Below are 22,023 nucleotides of genomic sequence, written 5' to 3'. Positions count from 1 at the left end.
TAATCAGTGTCTTCACTATAAGGAAAGTTTAAGATGCATGAAACTGACATTCTCTTGCTGTCCCTTTTCATATTGCAAACCAACGAACCCAAGCAGGCCTTTTGTGGAGTGGGGTGATTTAGAAAGGGTGCAGGCTGGAGGAAGGAAGTCCAGCCTGCACTGGAATCGGCTGCAACCCATCCTGATACGGGCCCACTGTGGGCTCGGGCAGCCAGCAGGGTTCCAAGGCCCCGCAAGCAGAGGAGAGGAACATTTTAGATACCTCTGTTGCTAAGGTGGAGAGTGCCTAGCAACCCCATGGAGACAATACCCACGCCACGAATCAGAGTATTAGATGGGTCCCCTGACAGGCAGACAGGGGTGGAGCATGCAGATGTGGCCACACCCCCAAGATGTATAAGGCCAGGACGAACAAATGTTGCACAAAATTCCATCACCGTGAGGATCGTGTCATGAATACCCCGCAAGGAGATCCACAGATGTGGATTCGAGTCCCCACGGCAGCAGTGTTTTGCAAAGTGGGCACACAGGAGAGAACACGCCTGCCCCAAACGCATCACTCCTGCCCCATCCCTCCAGGGCTCACTTGGCAGAGGCAGCCGTAACACAATGCCAGATCCTCCCTCCTGCACTGGGGTTAGGGGGGCGGAAGGGCATCTTTTTGCCAGGCGAGAGAGGTACAAACCCCCAGGCAGCACAACAGGGAGAAACACCAGGGCACAGTCCCAGGAGGGAGGGTTCAGATCTTGTTAAGGGAGATGCCGACAAGAATAAGAAGCCTTCTTTTGGGGGTCAGGAGGCACAAAACGGAATCCCAGACGCGATCCAATGTATTAAATCATTCATGCTGATTGGCTTGTTGCAATGACAGGTGTTTTGGCTGACTCTCCCCCCCCCCCAACTTCCATCTCCAGCAGGCACCACTGAGATTAACTAGTAGCCATGCAAAGGTGTCCAAGATCTTGGCATACGCTTCATTCCAAATCGTCTGGACTCTGAAAAATGGTCCTTTCAGGGTGAGCAGAATACGGGGCAGGGAGAAAACTGTGACAATTCTCAAGGATGAAGGACTTGTGGTACAGTCCCTGCTTCTTTTTGGAGTGGAGGTTGTATTTATAGGTGCATGTATGTGTCTGCATGTTTGTGAGTGTATATACGTATCTTCCTTCTCACACACTCTGTTTGTCTCTCTCTGCCCCCCCCAAAGGAGAAACTTCAGAATAAAGACAACTTCTTAAAGACAGGTGGCTCAAGAGAAGGGGAAGGAGATGGAAGAGCAGGACTCAGAAGGACCTGGAACTGGGAAGACAGCAAGCAAAAGTCTACATCCCACCCCAGCTGGGAGTGGTGTTGAATTCTGGAAAGGGCTGTGCCAGAGGTCCTGGCTAAGAACACCCTGACCTCAGAAGTATGTTGCCAATGTTTCGGCAGTTCCGCTACCATGAGGCCGATGGGCCCGAGAGGTTTGCAGCCAGCTGCATGGACTTTGCAACCAGTGCTGAAGCCGGAGAGGCACACCAAGAAGCAGATCCTGGACCTGGTGATCCTGGAGCAGTTCCTGACTCTCCTGCCCCAGGAAATGCAGTGCTGGGTCAGAGGATGTGGGCCGGAGACCAGTTCCCAGGCGGTGGCCCTAGCCGAAGGTTTCCTCCTGAGTCAGGCAGAGCATAAGAGGCAAGCAGAACAGGTGAGGGGATTCCCTCCAGGTGTGTCTACTTCAAACAACAATATCTGACCTTATCTTAAGTTTCCTTGCCGTCTAATTGCCCAGAGCCTCTTCTGCTAGAGAATTTCTGACTCCTGCAGATAACTCATCAGACTGCTGATAGGAGGGTGCACGCAGTCCTGGGCCGTGGGGCAGGTCATCCATCTTGGTCTTTTTACACTTCCTCTCCCTTCTCCTGTTGTTTCAGATGCAGGGACCACCTTTGGAGATGGAAGCTGCAATTCCCTGAGGCAGAAGGAGTTTCCTTGGAGCAGGGCAGAGGGGGCAGGCGGTGGAGCGTGGCCAGATGCCCTCTCCTGTGGTAAGGACTCCTTGTGCCTGGGGAGCCTGTGAATGTGATGGGTTGAGAGGTCAGGTCGGGGGGGGGGGGAATGCATATTTCTTTAGGCAACACAGAGTTAACAGGTGGCACTCAATAGCCACACACTGTGATGTCTCTAAAAGATCAGACAAACTCCTGGAGGACCATTTATCCACTAACTAAAAATTCATCTCTCATCTTCCTTCCCTAAAAGGTCTCAGATTTCCTGTGGAGGGGAAGGCAGGCAAACCTCGAAAGGGAACCTCCACCTTCTGGGGAGCAGAGCTCTGAAACCACTCCCTGGAAGACAATAATCATGGGGACATTTTCCTTCTGTGCCTGTGCTTGGAGGGTCATCTGGGGGTCGCAGGGGTGGAGTAGGGATGGCAGCACTTGTAGGCACTGGAGAGGGTCTTGGGGTGGGGCATGGACAGATGTGATGTCATGTTGCGGTTGTGTCAGCTGAAAACCTGGTTTAATTTAATTTTAAATTTAATTTGCGATTTTTACCCCACCCTATCCCACAAGCAGGCTCAGGGGTGCCTTACAACATCAAAATGTTACAGGAACAATAAATAAAACATATCCAATTCAGCATGCTCCAAGACACTGTGAAAGTTCATTCCAGTGACCCTCCAGTCCCCAGAATTATTCTAGTTAATCTGATCCAATAGGATGGTGCTATCTTGCATTGCATTTCCACTCCTCATTTCCCTCCTGTAGAGCAAACACAACTCTGACGTAGTCTGAAATACATTGGCAGTATTTATAATTCCTAAGGCTCAGAGGTCCCTGTGCTTCTCTTCTGCCTCTCTCAGAATGTAGTATAAAGAATTTTAAAAACGAGTTGAGTGTACATAGCAGAAGGTTTCACAACCCTGAGAATAGTGTGTGTGTGAACCAGGAAATAAACACCCTCCCTCCCTCCCTTGTCTCACGAACAGGCAGTGAAGAGATGCTGTTGAGCCGTTGTCTTTTCCAAGCTGTGGGAACAATCGCTGCACTTCCAATCCAGGTAGGAGAGATGCTGGGGAGGGGACACAGCTGGGTCCCTCTCCTTTCTCAGGGGAGCTTTTGCTCCTTCAGTTTCTATGAGGGGTCCGTGAGAGAGATCCTTTGAATGCTGTTGCATTTACCCATCCCAAGCCTTCCTTTCTGTACCTTCCCAGACAACTCCCAGTGTGAGATCTCTGAAGAGGAGGGAATCTTCTTTTTCTTTCAGGGTCCCTTTTCCTTGGAGGAAGTGTCTGTCTCTTTCACGGAAGCAGAGTGGGCCCTGCTGGATCTGGGACAAAAAGCTCTGTACAGGGAAGTCATGCTGGAGAACTATGGGAACGTGGCCTCTCTGGGTAAGGATCTTTCCTAGGTGCCAAAGGTGTAACTTGCTGCCATTGCGAGGTGGAATGAATCCAAATATTGAATAGCAATTTATCATTTTGACCCCCTTCCACCACTTGGGCAGGACAGCAGCTCCCTGGCAGAGCATCTCCTTTGCATGCAAAAGGTCCCAGGTTCACTCCCCAACATCTCCAATGAAAAGGATCAGATAGGAGGTGAATGAAAGACCTGCCTGGGACCTGGAGAGCCAACGCTGGACTGAGTGAATGATACTGATGAAAGGTTGTAAAAAAAAAAAATCTGATTCGGAAATGTATTGGGCCAGAAAATTCGGATACCGTATATTTCCGAATACTGGTACTCTGAATACCGTATATATGGTAGATGTGCGGCTATTTCCGAATATACAGCCCATTATACCCTATGGCCATTGAAATCAATGGCAAAATAGGGTATATTGGAAGCTGCCTGGAGGGGAGGGGGTATGAGGGAGATCCCCCAAATTTGCATGGGACCTGCAGGGTAATCTCCCTACAAACTCCCTAAGTCCCAAATATATTGGGGTCAGGGGTCCCATTCCAGGGGCATCCAAAGAGGTCCCCCTATCCCACCATTATACCCTATGGGTCTTTGAAATCAATGGCAACATAGGGCATAATTAGAGGCTACTGGGGGGCAGGATTTGAGGAGAGTCCACAAACTGCAGGGAGTACGCATGGGACTCTCGCCTACAAAAGCCCCAAGTCCCAATTAGATTGGGCCAGGGGGTCCAGTTCCTGGGGCACCCAAAGCCAAACCTAACTTCACACCAGAGAATCTCTATAGACCCAAATGCACTACATCCATCTATCCACTCTATGAACCCTGCTGGCCTGGACCAATATAAACCCATTTGCCGATGTCACTGCCACACAAAACACAATCTGCTCAAGGTCTGCTCTGCAGACCTAGCTACAGCAAACCCAGATCCAGCTCTCCAGCTCTACCCGAAACAACACGGGGAGAGCTGGCCAAGCACAACAAGCATGCTGGTTTTGGTCTCTCACCCAGGTGCCAGCTTCCCTGCCTCAGAACACACAATCTACAGATGCCAGCTCTCCAGCCCTGCCCCAAACAACACAACTCTCAAAACAAGAGAAGCGGTAGACAGATCCAAACAACAACAGATCAAACAGATCACTGAGAAAAGGCCAAGAAACTCAACTGTTAAAATGTCATTTTTAACAATGAAAATTAGGCCAAACAGCCCTCCCCCAAGAGCCAGAACCAGAAGAGAAAAGGAACAACAGCAGCACAACACAGCAGCAACAAATCAAACACAGAATCCTTTTAAACAGTAAAAAACTTTACTTTTAACAATACAGGAACTTTTCCAACCCCTCCCCCCAAAAAAACTTTCACCCTAACCCCAAGAAATCCAAGCCACCCAAATCAGGAAAAGTAAAAGGGCCCTGCACTTTTAAAAGTCACCAGGGCCATTGTCTGTCCTGAATTTTGAGGTTTGCCCAGGACAGTGATGGCAGCAATTAAGTGAGCAATGATATGATTAGCAGACTCCCCTCTTTGAGGAGTGGCCCACTACCACAAGGCAGAAATAAGGTGAGCCACGACATGTTTTGTGGCTGCACCATAGTGAGCAGTAGCCTAAAGATATTTAGAGTACATGTCTATGCAAATATGAGGAAGTATCAGGGTGTCAGGGAAACTATATGGTTAATATCCATTTGTCAAAGTTTGTTAGGGAGCACTTTCTTATGAGGAAAGGTTAAAACACTTGAGGCTGTTTGGATTGGAGAAACATGACTGCAGGGTGACATGATAAAGGTTTACAAGATTATGCATGGATGGAGAAAGCAGAGAAAGAAGTCCTTTTCTCCCTTTTTCACTTGTGAGCATTCAATGAGAATGCTGAGCAGTCAGGTTAAAACACATAAAAGGAAGTACTTCTTCACCCAAAGGGTGATTAACATGTGGAATTCACTGCTACGAGGAGGTGGTGGCAGCTATAAGCATAGCCAGTCCAAGAGGGGGCTAGATAAAAATATAGAGCAGAGGTCCATTAGTTGCTATTAGCCACAGTATAGCTATGCATGTGCATATGTGTATGCATAGAAAAAGACATTGGAACTATATTCTGCTCTCCCTCACAACAGACACTCTGTGACATGGGTGGGGCTGAGAGAGCACTGACAGAAACTGCTCTTAACCAGAACAACTTCTGAGAGGGCTATGACCGCCCAAGGTCACTCCAGCAGGTGTAAGTGGAGAAGTGGGGAATCAAACCTGGCTCTCCAGATAAGAGTCTGCACACTTAATCACTACACCAAAGTGACACACATATTGGTCACTGGATGACACACAGTGCTGGATTGGATGGGCTGTTGGCCTGATCCAACACAGCTTCTCTTATGTTAGTTTGCAAACTACACAGGTTAACAGCATTAATAGAGAAATAACATCTTTTAAAATCTCATCAGCAAATGCATTGCCCTGAGCAATCACACCAGGAAGATTAAAATTAAAGTTGCTTTTCACTATGAGTAACAGAAAATAGGTAACTCACAACAAAAATTAAAAACTGCAAGATTAAAAATATAGCCAATCAAATTAAGGTCAATTTGGAGAGATACATGCATCAGGAGTACGGCAAAAGCCATTGCTCTAGCAGCAATCTCAGCCTGCTGCACTGAGCACTGTTGCAAAGTAAAGTGTGTCTTTTTACAATTTCCCCCCCAGCAAATTGAGTACTCATTTGACCAATCTCTGAAGAGTGGAAGGCTAAGTAACCCTGAGGCAGCTACCTGAATCCAGCTTCCGCAGGATCAAACTCAGGCCGAAGCAGAGCTCAAGACTGCAGTACTGCAGCTTTTACACTCTGCACCACGGGCTCTTTTTGAATCCAAATTAGCATTTTCCTTGGCCAATTTTATCATCAATTCTCCTGCTGCATCAGGATGATCAATCTGTCTTCTGATTGCTGCCTGAAGACAATTGATAAGGACTAAATAGGGCTCTTGTAGCTGTTGACAGACAGACAGTTCCCCAGTTTGATCTTCATGCACCACTGATGTAATTACCTTCTTGAGTATGTTGCCAGGATTGTCGCGAAGATTTTGTAATCACTATTTAAGAGTGAGAGTAGGTGTATAATTTTTGATGTCAGCAGGGTCAGTTCCTTCTTTATGAATTAGAGAAATAAGCGCTTCTTGCCAGGAAACCGGGATCTCATTAATTTCTTGGATTTCCTCTATTACATTCTTGTATGGAATTAACAAAATTTCTTCAAAGGTTTTGAAAAATTCAATAGGAAGCCCATCTGGGCCCGGTGCTTTATTGTGTTTTTGGTATTTTATTGCTTCAACAATTTCATATAACGTAATCGGTTTTTCCAGATTCTCTCATTGTTCTTTAAATATCCGATTGATCTTAACACTTTCAATATAATCTTCTGCCTTTGATCTGGGATTTCCTGTCTTTTATATAGTCTTTGGTAGAAATCTTGAATAATTGTTTTCAATTGACTATTTTGTGTTACTTCTTCTTTCTTTCCATTTTTCAAGGACCTTATGATCTTTTTTTCTCTCTCTTTCTCAGTTTGTAGGCTAGCCATCTGCTAATTTTATTTGCATTTCAAAGTAGCTTTGTTTTGCCATTTCAAGTTCTTCTCCACCTCTTCTGTAAATATAATGTTCAATTGATGTTGGATGGCTAGGATCTTATTCTTATCTCTTTCATATTGTTCTTTTTTTGTTGTTTCTCTTGCTCCTTCAATCTAACTACTAGTTCCCTATAAGATTTCATACGTTCTCTCTTCCTCCTGGCCGAATACTGTATTGCAATTCCCCTAAAGAATGCTTTAAACGCATCCCAGATTAAATGCCTCTTGGTACCTTTGTTGAGGTTATGATAAAAAATTCTTTTATTTCTTTCTTTGCTGTTTCTATAAACTTTGATTCTTTCAAAATTTGTAAATTAAGAGTCCAGCGAGGATTTTTCTGTATTTTTAACAAATTTATCTGAATTGGATTATGGTCTGCATAGGTTCTGGGTAGTATATCCGCTGTGGGGGAGGGCGCCAGGCAGCGAATCTGCCTAGGGAGCCATGGGGCATCGGGCCACCCCTGAGCATCCTCATACCCTCAGTGTCCTGTTTGCAGAACAGGATAAAGGTTCTCACGATTAACCAATGACCACATTCTGGGATCTGGCCTTGAAAGAAATGATGGTGTTAACTGCAGAGAGGCTCAAATTATGAACACCCACAAATCACACCAGACCACATCACAATACCTGCGACCCTTGGGGGAACTAGGATTTTATGGCATACTGCTTATACTGGTTCAGATTCCGGGCTTTGATCTGGACTGTGGTGCTGACCTTCCAGAAGAATTTTTAGTCTTTAATATCTTTCCTTCCCCATGTAAGACTGATGGCTTTCTCTCTCTCTGTCTCCCTCTCTCTCTGCAAATGAAGCCAAAAGTATAAGAGAAACTGGCGGAGAAAGAACGGCCTTGCATTCGAAGACCTATTTCAGGGTGCTTCTAGAGCAGCGTTTCCCAACAGCAGGGTCTGGACCCGGCACTCAGCCACGCTGGCCTCAGTGCCAGGTCGCAGGTCAACCGGTGGTCTGCCATCCCTCTCTGCGCCTCCTCCCCAAAGCATTACGCCCCCCTCATAAGAACATAAGAAAAGCCATGTTGGATCAGGCCAATGGCCCATCCAGTCCAACACTCTGTGTCACACAGTGGCAAAAAAAATTATATATACACACACACTGTGGCTAATAGCCACTGATGGACCTGTGCTCCATATTTTTATCTAAACCCCTCTTGAAGGTGGCTATGCTTGTGGCCGCCACCACCTCCTGTGGCAGTGAATTCCACATGTTAGTCACCCTTTGGGTGAAGAAGTACTTCCTTTTATCCGTTTTAACCTGTCTGCTCAGCAATTCCATCGAATGCCCACGAGTTCTTGTATTGTGAGAAAGGGAGAAAAGTTCTTCTTTCTCTACTTTCTCCATCCCATGCATTATCTTGTAAACCTCTATCATGTCACCCCGCAGTCGACGTTTCTCCAAGCTAAAGAGTCCCAAGCGTTTCAACCTTTCTTCATAGGGAAAGTGCTCCAGCCCTTTAATCATTTTAGTTGCCCTTCTCTGGACTTTCTCCAATGCTATAATATCCTTTTTGAGGTGCGGCGACCAGAACTGCACACAGTACTCCAAATGAGACCGCACCATCGATTTATACAGGGGCATTATGATACTGGCTGATTTGTTTTCAATTCCCTTCCTAATAATTCCCAGCATGGCGTTGGCCTTTTTTATTGCAAACGCACACTGTCTTGACATTTTCAGTGAGTTATCTACCATTACCCCAAGATCTCTCTCTTGGTCCGTCTCTGCCAGTTCACACCCCATCAACTTGTATTGGTAGTTGGGATTCTTGGCCCCAATGTGCATTACTTTGCGCTTGGCCACATTGAACCGCATCTGCCATGTTGACGCCCACTCACCCAGCCTCAACAGATCCCTTTGGAGTTCCTCACAATCCTCTCTGGTTCCACATTGAACCGCATCTGCCATGTTGACGCCCACTCACCCAGCCTCAACAGATCCCTTTGGAGTTCCTCACAATCCTCTCTGGTTCTCACCACCCTGAACAATTTAGTGTCATCCGCAAACTTGGCCACTTCACTGCTCACTCCCAACTCTAAATAATTTATGAACAAGTTAAAGAGCATGGGACCCAGTACCGAGCCCTGTGGCACCCCACTGCTTACCGTCCTCCACTGCGAAGACTGCCCATTTATACTCACTCTCTGCTTCCTATTACTCAGCCAGTTTTTGATCCACAAGAGGACCTGTCCTTTTACTCCATGACTCTCAAGCTTTCTAAGGAGCTTTTGATGAGGAACTTGACTCCTCTCTACCCCCTCAGGTCAATTTCAGGCTGGTTAACGCGTACCTTCCTCCCCTGCATGGAAAACGGCGCTGAACTCTCACTCAGCGCGGGAACAGGTCGAACAAACATCCAAAAAGGCCGCTGCTGCTCCCTCCCCTACGCTTCCTTCCCATCCAGGAAGTGCGGGGGAGGGAGCAGCAGTGGTGGCCTTTTCGGACGTACGTTCAACCTGCTGCCGGTCTGTCGCTGCGCTGAGTGAGAGCTCAGTGTCACTTTTCCCACCGACCAGAAAGGAGGGGCACATTAACCAGCCTGAAACTGACCTGGGGGGGGGAGGGAGGGAAGGAGGAGGGGGGGGGGGACTTGGCCTGACTTCCCTTGCCAGCTGAGGTCAGGGGACCCAGGCCTGCTTGTGCTGCTGGAGCTAGCAGTTTAAAAGGTGATTTGCTCCCATCCCGTTTCTTTCCATTTTTCTTTTTCTCTATTTTTCTTCCTTTTGTCCCTCCTTTCTTTCACTCCATCCCTCCCTTTTCCTTCCTTCCATCCTATTTCCTTTCTCTTTCTTTTTTTCTCTGTTTCCAACTCTCTCCCCCTTCCCTCCCTTTTGTTCTTTCTTTTTCTTTCTGTTTGTCTGTCAGTCTTTTGTTTTCTCTGTTTGCTTTATTTCCCACTTCCCTTCCTCTCTCTCTGTCAGTTATCTTTTACTTTGTCTCTTTCCCTCCTTCCCTCCCTTCCTTGCCATTGCTAATCTGAGTGGTGGGGTGGGGTGGGGGGAGGGGAAGGAAGCTTGAAATTCCCTGCCATTTCATGTTTTCCCAGGCTGCCATTTCATGTTTACCTTTCTTTTTCTCTTTCTCTCTCTCTCTCTTTCTCTCTCTCTTTCTTTCTTTCTTTCTTTTCTTTCTTTCTTTCTTTCTTTCTTTCTTTCTTTCTTTCTTTCTTTCTTTCTTTCTTTCTTTCTTTCTTTCTTTCTCTTTCTCTCTTTCTTTCTCTCTCTTTCTCTCTCTCTTTCTTTCTTTCTTTCTTTCTTTCTTTCTTTCTTTCTTTCTTTCTTTCTTTTCTTTCTTTCTTCTTTCTTTCTTTCTTTCTTTCTCTCTTTCTCTCTTTCTCTCTCTCTTCTCTCTCTTTCTCTCTCTCTCTCTCTCTTCTCCCTCTCTTCCCCCCCCCCCCGCCGTTTCATGTTTTCCCAGGCTGAGAGCATTTTATCTTTTTAGTTTTCTGCTCTGTGATCCTTGTACTTTTTCTTGATGTTTTATTTTTAAAATCGCATTGCAAAATCCCACTATTCTCCTACTTTTCCTAAACAAAACATTGCAATAGTTTTAGGCTTATTTGTACATCATTTCCTGTCTCCCTCCTCCACCCTCAAAGTCTCCATCCCCAAATTTTAGTGGGCCACGAAGGAAAAGTGTAACAATAACTGGGCAACAGCGGGAAAAGGTTTGGGAAATGCTGTTCTAGAGGCTCCCAAGAGCATGTCTCCTTCCCAAATGAGTTGGTTCAGAGTGAGTGACCTTCACTCTTATGTCAGAAGAACAGGCCAGAAGTAACCATATGAGATTCCTGATTCCCTCCTGAGCCACATTTGGTCTGGTACAATCATAGAGGCCTGTGGTTAAGGAGGGAGGGAGGCCATAAGCTGGAGGCTCAGATGCTCCTTCTGAGCAAGAGTTCAGCTGAAGTTCTTCATGGGTGGGGGAGGTATCCTTAAATACTAGATATTCTTGGGGGAAGGTGGAGGGGTTATGCAGTCCCACAGATGCCTTTGGATCTTATCAGCCTTCCCAAGTGCTAACAGTTTCTCTCTCTTTATTCCAGCAGAGGATGATCAGAGGAATGAGGAGGGTGAGAAACTTCATCAGGAAATGCCGGATAAAGATAAAAATGAAGACTTGAATGAAAATATCAGGAATCAAATCAGAGTGAAGAGAAAGAAAGGTGGCTTTATGGCTGACAAGTGTGACGGAAGACAGTGGAATATACATTTTCCAAAGCACAGGAAAATAAAAGCAAGCAAATCCATTCAGTGCAGAAAGTATCTCAGAAATAGATCACAGCTTCTTGTGCATCAAAGAATAAAGAGACAGGGGAAAGCTGAATACTCAGAGACCAGACATAAATTCAGTCTCAGTAGTAATATTCAACAGCATCAGAAAGCCCACACAGGGGAGAAGCCTTTTGAATGCTCAGTGTGTGGAAAGAGATTCAGTCAGAGTGGACATCTTCAAAGGCATCAGAGAACCCACACAGGAGAGAAGCCTTTTGAATGCTCAGTGTGTGGAAAGAGATTCAGTCAGAGTGGACATCTTCAAACGCATCAGAGAACCCACACAGGGGAGAAGCCTTTTGAATGCTCAGTGTGTGGAAAGAGATTCATTGAGAGTGGCAGTCTTCAAAAGCATCAGAGAACCCACACAGGGGAGAAGCCTTTTGAATGCTCAGTGTGTGGAAAGAGATTCAGTCAGAATGGCAATCTTCAAGAGCATCAGAGAACCCACACAGGGGAGAAGCCTTTTGAATGCTCAGTGTGTGGAAAGAGATTCATTCGGAGTGACAGTCTTCAAGAGCATCAGAGAACCCACACAGGGGAGAAGCCTTTTGAATGCTCAGTGTGTGGAAAGAGATTCAGTATGAGTAGACATCTTAAAATGCATCAGAGAACCCACACAGGAGAGAAGCCCTTTGAATGCTCAGTGTGTGGAAAGAGATTCATTACGAGTGATCGTCTTCAAACACATCAGAGAAGCCACACAGGGGAAAAGCCTTTTGAATGCTCAGTGTGTGGAAAGAGATTCAGTCAGAATGGCAGTCTTCAAAGGCATCAGAGAACCCACACAGGGGAGAAGCCTTTTGAATGCTCAGTGTGTGGAAAGAGATTCAGTTACAATGGCAGTCTTCAAACGCATCAGAGAACCCACACAGGGGAGAAGCTTTTTGAATGCTCAGTTTGTGGAAAGAGATTCAGTCACAATGGCAGCCTTCAAATGCATGAGAGCACCCACACAGGGGAGAAGCCTTTTGAATGCTTAGTGTGTGGAAAGAGATTCAGTATGAGTGGATATCTTCAAACGCATCAGAGAACCCACACAGGGGAGAAGCCTTTTGAATGCTCAGTGTGTGGAAAGAGATTCAGTGAGAATGGCAGTCTTCAAAGGCATCAGAGAACGCACACAGGGGAGAAGCCTTTTGAATGCTCAGAGTGTGGAAAGAGATTCAGTGAGAGTGGCAGTCTTCAAAAGCATCAGAGAATCCACAATGGAGAGAAGCCTTTTGAATGCTCAGTGTGTGGGAAGAGATTCAGTGAGAGTGGCCATCTTCAAACGCATCAGAGAACCCACACAGGGGAGAAGCCTTTTGAATGCTCAGTGTGTGGAAAGAGATTCAGTCAGAGTGGTAATCTTCAAACGCATCAGAGAACGCACACAGGGGAGAAGCCTTTTGAATGCTCAGTGTGTGGAAAGAGATTCATTACGAGTGATCGTCTTCAAACACATCAGAGAACCCACACAGGGGAGAAGCCTTTTGAATGCTCAGTGTGTGGAAAGAGATTCAGTATGAGTGGACATCTTCAAAAGCATCAGAGAACCCACACAGGAGAGAAGCCTTTTGAATGCTCAGTGTGTGGAAAGAGAATCAGTGAGAGTGGACATCTTAAAACGCATCAGAGAACCCACACAGGGGTGAAGCCTTTTAAATGCTCGGAGAGAGATTCACTACAAAAGGCCATCCTCAGTATCATCGGAGAACTCACGCACGAGAGAAGCATAATCCTCTTTAAAAGCTGTGTCTGCCTGCGGCCCTCACTACAGCCTCTGGCAGCAGATTCCACATTTTAATCACTTGTTGTTTAAAGGAGTATTTCCTTTTGCCCAGCCTCAGTCTACTGCCCGTCAGGTTCATTGGATTCCCAGAAGGTCTAATAGGGTTTTGTTTTTGTTTTTTTTTGGGGGGGGGATGTCTTTCTGTCAACTCTCTTCACCCCCTGCATAATTTTATAAACCGCCATCAGGCCCTCCCTTAATTGTCCGTCTTCTAAACTGAGTAGTCCCAGACCTACACTGAAGAGAAAATCACATCAAGGGGGCTTAGCAGAGATGATCCGACCCTTTTTTTTCAGAGAAGCATTGTGGATCATCAGAAGAGACAATACACTGGAAGTTGTTTTCGTGCCCTGGGAGTTGCAGCTTTAGAGAACAAGAAATGGAGAGGGGAGGAAGATTGCTGTCTTGAGCTGTGTGTGTCAGGATAGGGGGGAAGAGAGGCCTGTGTCTCCAGTGCTGAAAGTTAAGGTGATTTTGGTATCTTGAGACTTGCAGCTTTAAAAGTAAAGGTGCAAGCATCAAGTTGTTACCGACCCTGGGGTGATGTCACAGCATAATGTTTTCCTGGCAGAGATTTTACAGGATGGTTTGCTCTTGCCTTCCCCAGTCATCTACGCTTTATCCCCAGCAAGCTGGGTACTCATTTTACCCACCTCAGAAGGATGGAAGGCTTGAGTCATTTCCCTGAACGCACTTCCGCTGGGATTGAACTCGGGTCGTGAGCAGAGCTTGGACTGCAGTACCGCAGCTGACCATTCTGCACCACCGGTCAGCTTTAAAAAAGAATATCTGGGAATAGCCTTTTCACCTATTGTTTCTGTGTGGATGTATGACTGGGGAGACGTAGATAAAGCTGGTTCATGAAATATGGCAAGAGAGGCGATTCCGCTCTCCTGGATTGTACTTCAATCAAACAAAGGCTCCCACAATTTCAGGTCAGGGTATCTGAGATGCTGGAGTGTACTGTGGATTCTGAGAGGCCTTTGACGATTTCCTAGCGTGTATCCGGTATGTAAGTGGTGTTATTAACAATACTCCCTCTAAGCCGTGAAGTCTTGTGTGCAAAAATTCTACTTTGTGCGCTAATGGCATTAAATTGTGAGGTACTGCAAAGATTAGTTTGCTCTGGGGCCATTTTTCCTGAACTAAGACAAAACTGTGTGAGCCAGAGACTAAAAAACTTAGAACGAGATGACACTAATTGAGCTGAGAGGAAGCATTGGTTGTTAAGAGGGTTTGTGTAAGATTAGGGAGTTGTGTTGTTCAGTCACATAGTCGAGACCAACTCTGCGACCCCATGTACCAAGTTACGCCAGGCCCTCCTGTCTTCCACCATCCTCCAAAGTCCGCTCAGATTCATGTTGGTTACATCAGGAACGCTGTCCAGCCATCTCCTCTTTTGCCGTCCCCGTCTTCTTTTGCCTTCTGTCTTTCCCAGCATCAGTATCTTCTCCAGTGAGGGCTCCCTTCTCATTGGGTGGCCAAAGTCTTTGAGCTTCAGCATCTGACCTTCCAGCAAACATTCAGAGTTTCAATCTCCACTTAGCCACAAAGGACGTTAGGTGACCTCTGTCCAGTCACACACTCAGGCTACGTTGTGGGAGGGAAAGGGGGGGTGGGGAGTATTTCCTTTCATACATGATTTCCACAGCTTGTCGCAGGGAGGCAGTTCACAGCATCTTTCTTTCCAGAAGGTCCTCTTTCTTTGAGAGTCAGACTATAACAAGTAAATACAATTATATATTTTTAAACCGATAAATTGTTGATAGCCTTTGGAAGTATAAATAATTTCAAATTTAAACAAATACAAATTACTCACCCTGTGGGCGTAGACCACGTTCAGCCCCTTCCCCCCTCCCAAGAAATTGTGGTCTACGCCCCCATCCCCCCCCCCCCCCTCCAGCTCTGAGGATGATGTTCATGGTGGTGCCCCTGTATGCTCCCTGGGTTAACCCTTTCAGAAACACATGTGCTCTTCATATTTCTCTCCTTTCCTTGCAACTGTTGAAAGCCCTGATCATAGGGGGGAAATACAGCCAAAGAATACATTTTGGGAAGAGTCTGAGTCCAGCGGCCCCTCTGAGAGCAACAAGAGTTGATTCTGGGTCTAATCCAGCACACCTCTTCAAGTTCAGTGAAGCAACTTCTTCAAGCTTTACAGGTAGCAGAAAAGACGGCGGGGGGGGGGGGAGTTAGTTTCCAGCAGGGGCTCGTTAAGAGTCCAGTGACATTAGGAGACTGAATTGTGCTTCTGAAACAATATTTCACCCCAGAAACTAAACGCACAACTCTTGCAAAGGACACCAACACACAGGCACATCAAAACGCAAAAAAATAAAAAAAGAGAAGGTTGTGTTTTCGGGTGCGAGAGAGAAAAACGAGGCTTCCTCCCCCCTCCTGGGGTTTTTTCTGTCCGGCCTCCCGCAAATAAGGGGGTCTCCCTGTGGGGGGAGGGGGGAAGATCTGAGATTCCGCCTCTGCAGGAGACCCGGGACGGAGGGGTGGGGCTGGGAAAGGCAGGGGGGGGGGGCTACCACTGGTTTCTTTTGCCTCAATTGGGATGGGATTGCCAACCTCCAGGGAGGGCCTGGAGACCTGCCCTAACAAGAGCGCTTCTCCAGACTGCAGGAAAGGAAAGGGCGGCTTCGGAGGGGGGACTCGGTGGTGGCATCAGAGCCCTATTGCATGAGCCCATCCTGTCCCCAAACCCCGCCTTCCCAGCTCTCCCCCCCACCCCCCCGCATCTCAGGCAGCATTTGAGGTCCAGGGTGGGGAGGGCGACAGAAAAGCGCTTCCTTGTCCATTTAAGAGCAAGCCTCCTCTCCCCCACCCCAGTTCTTCTGCAGCCCTCATTCCGAGGAGCTGCCGGGATTCTGCTCTAGCCTCCTTCCCTGGATCCCCGTGTAGAGTTACTCCCGAGCAGCCCCATGGAGCAGCACTGCAGATGGCAGCCTGGCTCCTCCTGGAGAGGACTGGAAGGGACAGGTTGCGTTCCTCTGCAGCATTAAAAGGGTTAAGGCCACAAAGCCATTGGCTAGAGAGGCCCAGCAAGAAATGCAAGGGGGGGGGAGGTCGGAGAACAGGAGGGGCTCTTGCTTGCCCTCCTTGCCTGTGCACGCATGCGCAGAGGAAGGCGTTTGCTTCCGAACTTGGGCCAGAGAACAGGAAGGGCTGCAGAGAAGCTGAAGCGGAGAACAGCAGCGCAGCTGGAGCCTGGAAACGTTTACTTAGAAGTAAGTGGGGGGGGGGCGGGGATCATGCATGCCAAGGCAGGGCTGTACTAAGTTGGTGGGGATTTCTGGAGGGGGGGCTGGAAGGGGAAGAAGACCACAGAGTTCTCCCTCCCACTCCTTGCTCGGCCTCTCTAGCAAACAGCTCTGCTGCTTTAGTCCTTTCCGAGCTGCAGACATGGCAGAGGCTTCCGGGCTGCCCTTCAGCCTGGCTTCCCTCTCCCACCAACGCTCTATAATGATGCAGCTCGGCCGGGGATGGTGCAGAGGCAGGGGGGGGGGAGCTTCCTGTGCAGCCCGAGGCAGGGACTGTTCCCCTCTTTCTGCTTCTGTCTCTGGGGCTGCAAAGGCAGCACTTCTCCCCGGGACGCAGCAAGCCCTTGAAGGGGGGCGGGGGCGGGGGGCTGGAGCCGGGCTCTGCCCTTTCCCTCCAGAAATATTGTCAAAACTCCCAGAGGGGCGCTTTGTAGCCACAAGAGGTCCAGGGAGCAACAGAAAAAAGGCTTCCTCGTCTGTTTAAGAGCGATCCTATAAAGCCTCCTCCCCTCCCTGGCTGTTACAAACCCAGGGATTCAGGGCTAAAGCCGCCATAATCGATTACTGTGAATACATAACTAACAAGTTTTACTACAGATCCAAATATTATTTCTTATGTTCAGTAATCAATAAATGAGTCCCCACCCCTTTCATGCATATATCCATTGCACAGTTCACAATTTGAAGTGCCCTAATTGTCTCTTCTTCTTTTTTTATATAAATATTTTTATGTTTTATTGATTCTTGTAAAATTGACCATTACAACATATGATTGTTAGAATTGCAAATAACCCTCTCCCCCCCCCCAACCCTCCCCATCTACTCTTCGTCTTTTCCCCTCAGCCAAGGGCACAAAGTCTTGATCGTCCACTGAATGTCCTTCCTTGTTTCTCCCGAGAACCATTCTAAATAGGGGTTCCATCTGGACTCGATTTCCTTGACTTTATCTTCCCACCTGGAATCCTTGTTGATTGTTGCCCTAATTGTCTTTTGAAGGGCAAGCGTCTTCTCAGCCTCTCACAAGACCAGGGGGAAAGTGCTCGTGCTGATCCTGTATATCTTGAATCAAGAGCTTTCAAACAGACGTCTCAGTTTCATATGCCGATTTCAGTGCAAAGGGGGAGCCTTGTGAGGATGGCAAGGATCAGCTTCTCAGGAATTTCTTTTACACTGTAGTAAACTGTGGAAAGAGATTCAGTGAGAGTGGCCATCTTCAAAAGCATCAGAGAACCCACACAGGAGAGAAGCCTTTTGAATGCTCAGTGTGTGGAAAGAGAATCAGTATGAGTGGACATCTTAAAACGCATCAGAGAACCCACACAGGGGTGAAGCCTTTTAAATGCTCGGAGTGTGGAAAGAGATTCAGTCACAATGGCAGTCTTCAAACGCATCAGAGAACCCACACAGGGGAGAAGCCTTTTAAATGCTCGGAGTGTGGAAAGAGATTCAGTATAAGGGGCAATCTTCAAAATCACCAGAGGAGCCACACAGGGGAGAAGCCTTTTAAATGCTCGGAGTGTGGAAAGAGATTCAGTCAGAGTAGCGCTCTTAAACTGCACCAGAGAACCCACACAGGGGAGAAGCCTTTTAAATGCTCTGAGTGTGGATTCACTACAAAAGGCCATCCTCAGTATCATCGGAGAACTCACGCACGAGAGAAGCATAATCCTCTTTAAAAGCTGTGTCTGCCTGCGGCCCTCACTACAGCCTCTGGCAGCAGATTCCACATTTTAATCACTTGCTGTTTAAAGGAGTATTTCCTTTTGCCCAGCCTCAGTCTACTGCCCGTAAGGTTCATTGGATTCCCAGGTCTAATAGGTTTTTTTTGGGGGGTGGGGAGAATGTCTTTCTGTCAACTCTCTTCACCCCTGCATAATTTTATAAACTGCCATCAGGCCTGCCCTTAATTGTCTGTTTTCTAAACTGAGTAGTCCGAGACCTACACTGAAGAGAAAATCACATCAATGGGGCTTAGCAGAGATGATCCAACCCTTTTTTTTCGGAGAAGCATGTTTTTGTCATGATTAAACAGAGATTGACATGGAGATTCAAGACCTTAGAAGTCTTGCTCCTGGGCATTGCTCTCCCATGAATTGGGGGGTTCCTTTTCGTTGTTTACTTGCAGAGTATTTTTCTTGTTTGATTGACCCCCATATTCGAAGGGCGTTTATGTTGGCCCATTTTAATGTGCTTCCTTCTGCCGTGTTATATGGGAAATTTTTTTAAAAAATACCATTCTTTGATAGTCTCTGTCCCTGTGGACTGAAGGAACAGACCATGTACTTTTATTCTGTAGATTGTACTGTGATTTACGTGCATCTTATCTGGATCCTATATTACAAGCCCCGGAGGGTAAATCTGATGAAAGCAAGATAGTAAGCTTAGTAGCCTCAAATAAGGCTGAAACCATCGAAGTGGTAGCAAACTTCCTATAAAGGTAAAGGTAGTTCCCTGTGCAAGCACCAGTCGTTTCCGACTCTGGGGTGACGTTGCTTTCACAACGTTTTCACGGCAGACTTTTTACGGGATGGTTTGCCATTGCCTTCCCCAGTCATCTACGCTTTCCCCCCAACAACCTGGGTACTCATTTTACCGACCTTGGAAGGATGGAAGGCTGAGTCAACCTCAAGCCGATACCTGAACCAGCTTCTGCTGGGATCAGACTCCGGTCGCGAGAAGAGGGCTCCGACTGCAGTACTGCAGCTTTACTACTCTGCGCCACAGGGTAAACTTCCTTTACTGTGTTTATAAGTGGAGAAGTCTGTTTAGAATGTTTTATTAACCTCCTTTGCCCCCTGCTTCCTTGATTTGATATGTCGTTGTTATGTCAATAAAGGTTCTGTGAACTGTGTTTGTGAGTAGTCCCAGACCCTTCAACCTTTCCTCACAGGAAACTTTTTCCAGCCCCTAAACAGCTAGTGAATGAACATTTCTGGTTTGCCACAGGTCGATGTAGAAGCCTCAGACCCCTTCTCATTGGGTGGCCAAAGTCTTTGAGCTTCAGCATCTGACCTTCCAGCGAACAGTCAGAGTTTCAATCTCCACTTAGCCACAAAGCACGCTAGGTGACCTTGGTCCAGTCACACACTCAGGCTACGTTGTGGGAGGGAAAGGGGGGGTGGGGAGTATTTCCTTTCATACATGATTTCCACAGCTTGTCGTAGGGAGGCAGTTCACAGCATCTTTCTTTCCAGAAGGTCCTCTTTCTTTGAGAGTCAGACTATAACAAGTAAATACAATTATATATTTTTAAACAGATAAATTGTTGATAGCCTTTGGAAGTATAAATAATTTCAAATTTAAACAAATACAAATTACTAACCCTGTGGGCGTAGACCACGTTCAGCCCCTTCCCTCCTCCCAAGAAATTGTGGTCTACGCCCCCCCATCCCCCCCCTGCAGCTCTGAGGATGATGTTCATGGTAGTGCCCCTGTATGCTCCCTGGGTTAACCCTTTCAGAAACACATGTGCTCTTCATATTTCTCTCCTTTCCTTGCAACTGTTGAAAGCCCTGATCAAAAAATGCAGCCAAAGAATACATTTTGGGAAGAGTCTGAGTCCAGTGGCCCCTCTGAGAGCAACAAGAGTTGATTCTGGGTCTAATCCAGCACAACCTCTTCAAGTTCAGTGAAACAACTTCTTCAAGCTTTACAGGTAGTAGAAAAGACGGGGGTGGGGAGTTAGTTCCCAGCAAGGGCTCCTTAAGAGTCCAGTCACATTAAGAAACTGAATTGTGCCTCTGAGACAACAAGAAGATTCTTTTTCCGCCCGAGAAACTGTAAATGCACAACTCTTGCAAAGGACACCAACACACAGGCACATCAGAATGCAAAAAATAAAAAAGATAAGGTTGTGTATGTGAGTGTGAGTGTGTGAGAGAAAAACGAGGCTTCCCCTTAGGCTGAAGGACCAAAAGGCTGCAGGATCCTTCCCACGCATCCCCCCTCCCTTCCCCTCTAGGCCCTGCAGGCTGCTATAGCCCCCCCCCCGCCCCCCCGTCCAGGGGTCTTTACTGGCCTCCCGCAAGTAAGGAGGTCTCGTGGGGGGAGGAGGGGGGAGATCTGGGATTCCGCCTCTGCTGGGAGAGGAAAGGGAAGCCCAGTCTAGTGGGGGGGGGGGTTGCAGTCCCTCCCCCCTTTGCTGGCGCTTCCTTGCAGCCTGCTTGTGGGTCCTGCTGGGGTGGTGCTTCTTGCAGGGCCGGGCGGGAGACCCGGGAGGGGGGCCGGGAAAGGCAGGGAGCAGTGGGGGGGGGGGCTACCACTGGTTTCTTTTGCCTCGATTGGGATGGGATATAAATAAAACTGATGATGATGGATTGCCAACCTCCAGGGAGGGCCTGGAGACCTGCCCTAACAAGAGCGCATCTCCAGACTGCAGGAAAGGAAAGGGCGGCTTCGGAGGGGGGACTCGGTGGTGGCTTCAGAGCTCTATTGAATGAGCCCATCCTGTCCCCAAACCCCGCCTTCCCAGCCCCCCTCCCCATCTGAGCTGCAGTGGGGGGGAGGCCGTCAGAAAAACGCTTCCTCGTCCATTTGAAAGCAAGCCTGGTGCGCCTCTTCTCCCCCACCCCAATTCTTCTGCGGTCCTTATTCCAAGGAGCTGCTGGGATTCTGCTCCAGCCTCCTTTCCCGGGATCCCCCGGGCATGCAGCCCCCTGTAGAGTTACTCCCGAGCAGCCCCATGGAGCAGCGCTGCAGATGGCAGCCTGGCTCCTCCCGGAGAGGACAGGAAGGCACAGGTTGCGTTCCTCTGCAGCACCGAAAGGGTTAATGCCAGAAAGTCATTGGCTAGAGAGGCCCAGCAAGAAATCCAACGTGGGGGGAGGGAGGTCTGAGAAGAGGAGGGGCTCTTGCTTGCCTTCCTTGTCTGTGTAGGCATGCACAGAGGAAGGAGTTTGCTTCCGAACTTGGGCCAGAGAACTGGAAGCATTGCAGAGAAGCTGAAGAGGAGAACAGCAGCGCAGCTGGAGCCTGGAAACGTTTACTTAAAAGTAAGATGGTGATCATGTATGCCAAACTAGGGCTGTGCTAAGTTGGTGGGGGATTTCTGGATGAGGGGGGACTGGGAGGGGAAGAAGACCACAGAGTCCTCCCCCCACTCCTTGCTCGGCCTCTCTAGCAAACAGCTCTGTTGCTTTAGTCCTTTCCGAGCTGCAGAGACATGGCAGACGCTTCCGGGCTGCCCTTCAGCCTGGGTTCCCTCGCCCACCAACGCTCTGTAATGATGCAGCTCGGGCGGGGATGGTGCAGGGGCAGGGAGGAAAGCTTCCTGTGCAGCCCGAGGCAGTGACTCTTCCCCCCTTTCTGCTTCTGTCTCTGGGGCTGCAAAGCCAGCGCTTCTCCCCGGGAACGCAGCAAGCCCTTGAAGGGGGGGCGGGGATGGAGCCGGGCTGTGCCCTTTCCCTCCCAGAAATATTGTCAAAACTCCCAGAGGGGCGCTTTCTAGCCACACGAGGTCCAGGGAGGAAGAGAAAAAAAAGGCTTCCTCGTCTGCTTAAAAGCGAGCCTATAAAGCCGCCGCCTCCCCTCCCTGACACACAACCGACTTCTTCTGTGGGGAGGATTCAGCTTCAGCCTCCTTTTCCCGAGAAGCCTGAACAGCGCTGGATCCTCCGGGCATGCAACCCCGTGCAAAGTCACTCCCAAGAAGCCCCATTGAGCAGCATGG

The 22,023-nt window shown here is 48.0% G+C and overlaps 1 protein-coding gene across 1 annotated transcript; it reads left to right on the top strand.

Annotated features, from left to right (window-relative positions):
* Positions 1–392: 392 nt before the first annotated feature.
* Positions 393–16,703, top strand: LOC132571634 (zinc finger protein 84-like). The gene is made up of 3 exons (XM_060238433.1): positions 393–518; positions 11,416–12,742; positions 16,669–16,703. Exons 1-3 carry the CDS (start codon positions 393–395, stop codon positions 16,701–16,703), a joined length of 1,488 nt encoding a protein of 495 aa, XP_060094416.1.
* The last annotated feature ends 5,320 nt before the right edge of the window (positions 16,704–22,023 follow it).

Source organism: Heteronotia binoei, chromosome 5, assembly GCF_032191835.1.
Source record: "Heteronotia binoei isolate CCM8104 ecotype False Entrance Well chromosome 5, APGP_CSIRO_Hbin_v1, whole genome shotgun sequence".
Classification (NCBI taxonomy): Eukaryota; Metazoa; Chordata; class Lepidosauria; order Squamata; family Gekkonidae; genus Heteronotia; species Heteronotia binoei.
Note: the sequence above shows the minus strand (reverse complement) of the source record. Positions and strands in the feature narration are given on the sequence as shown.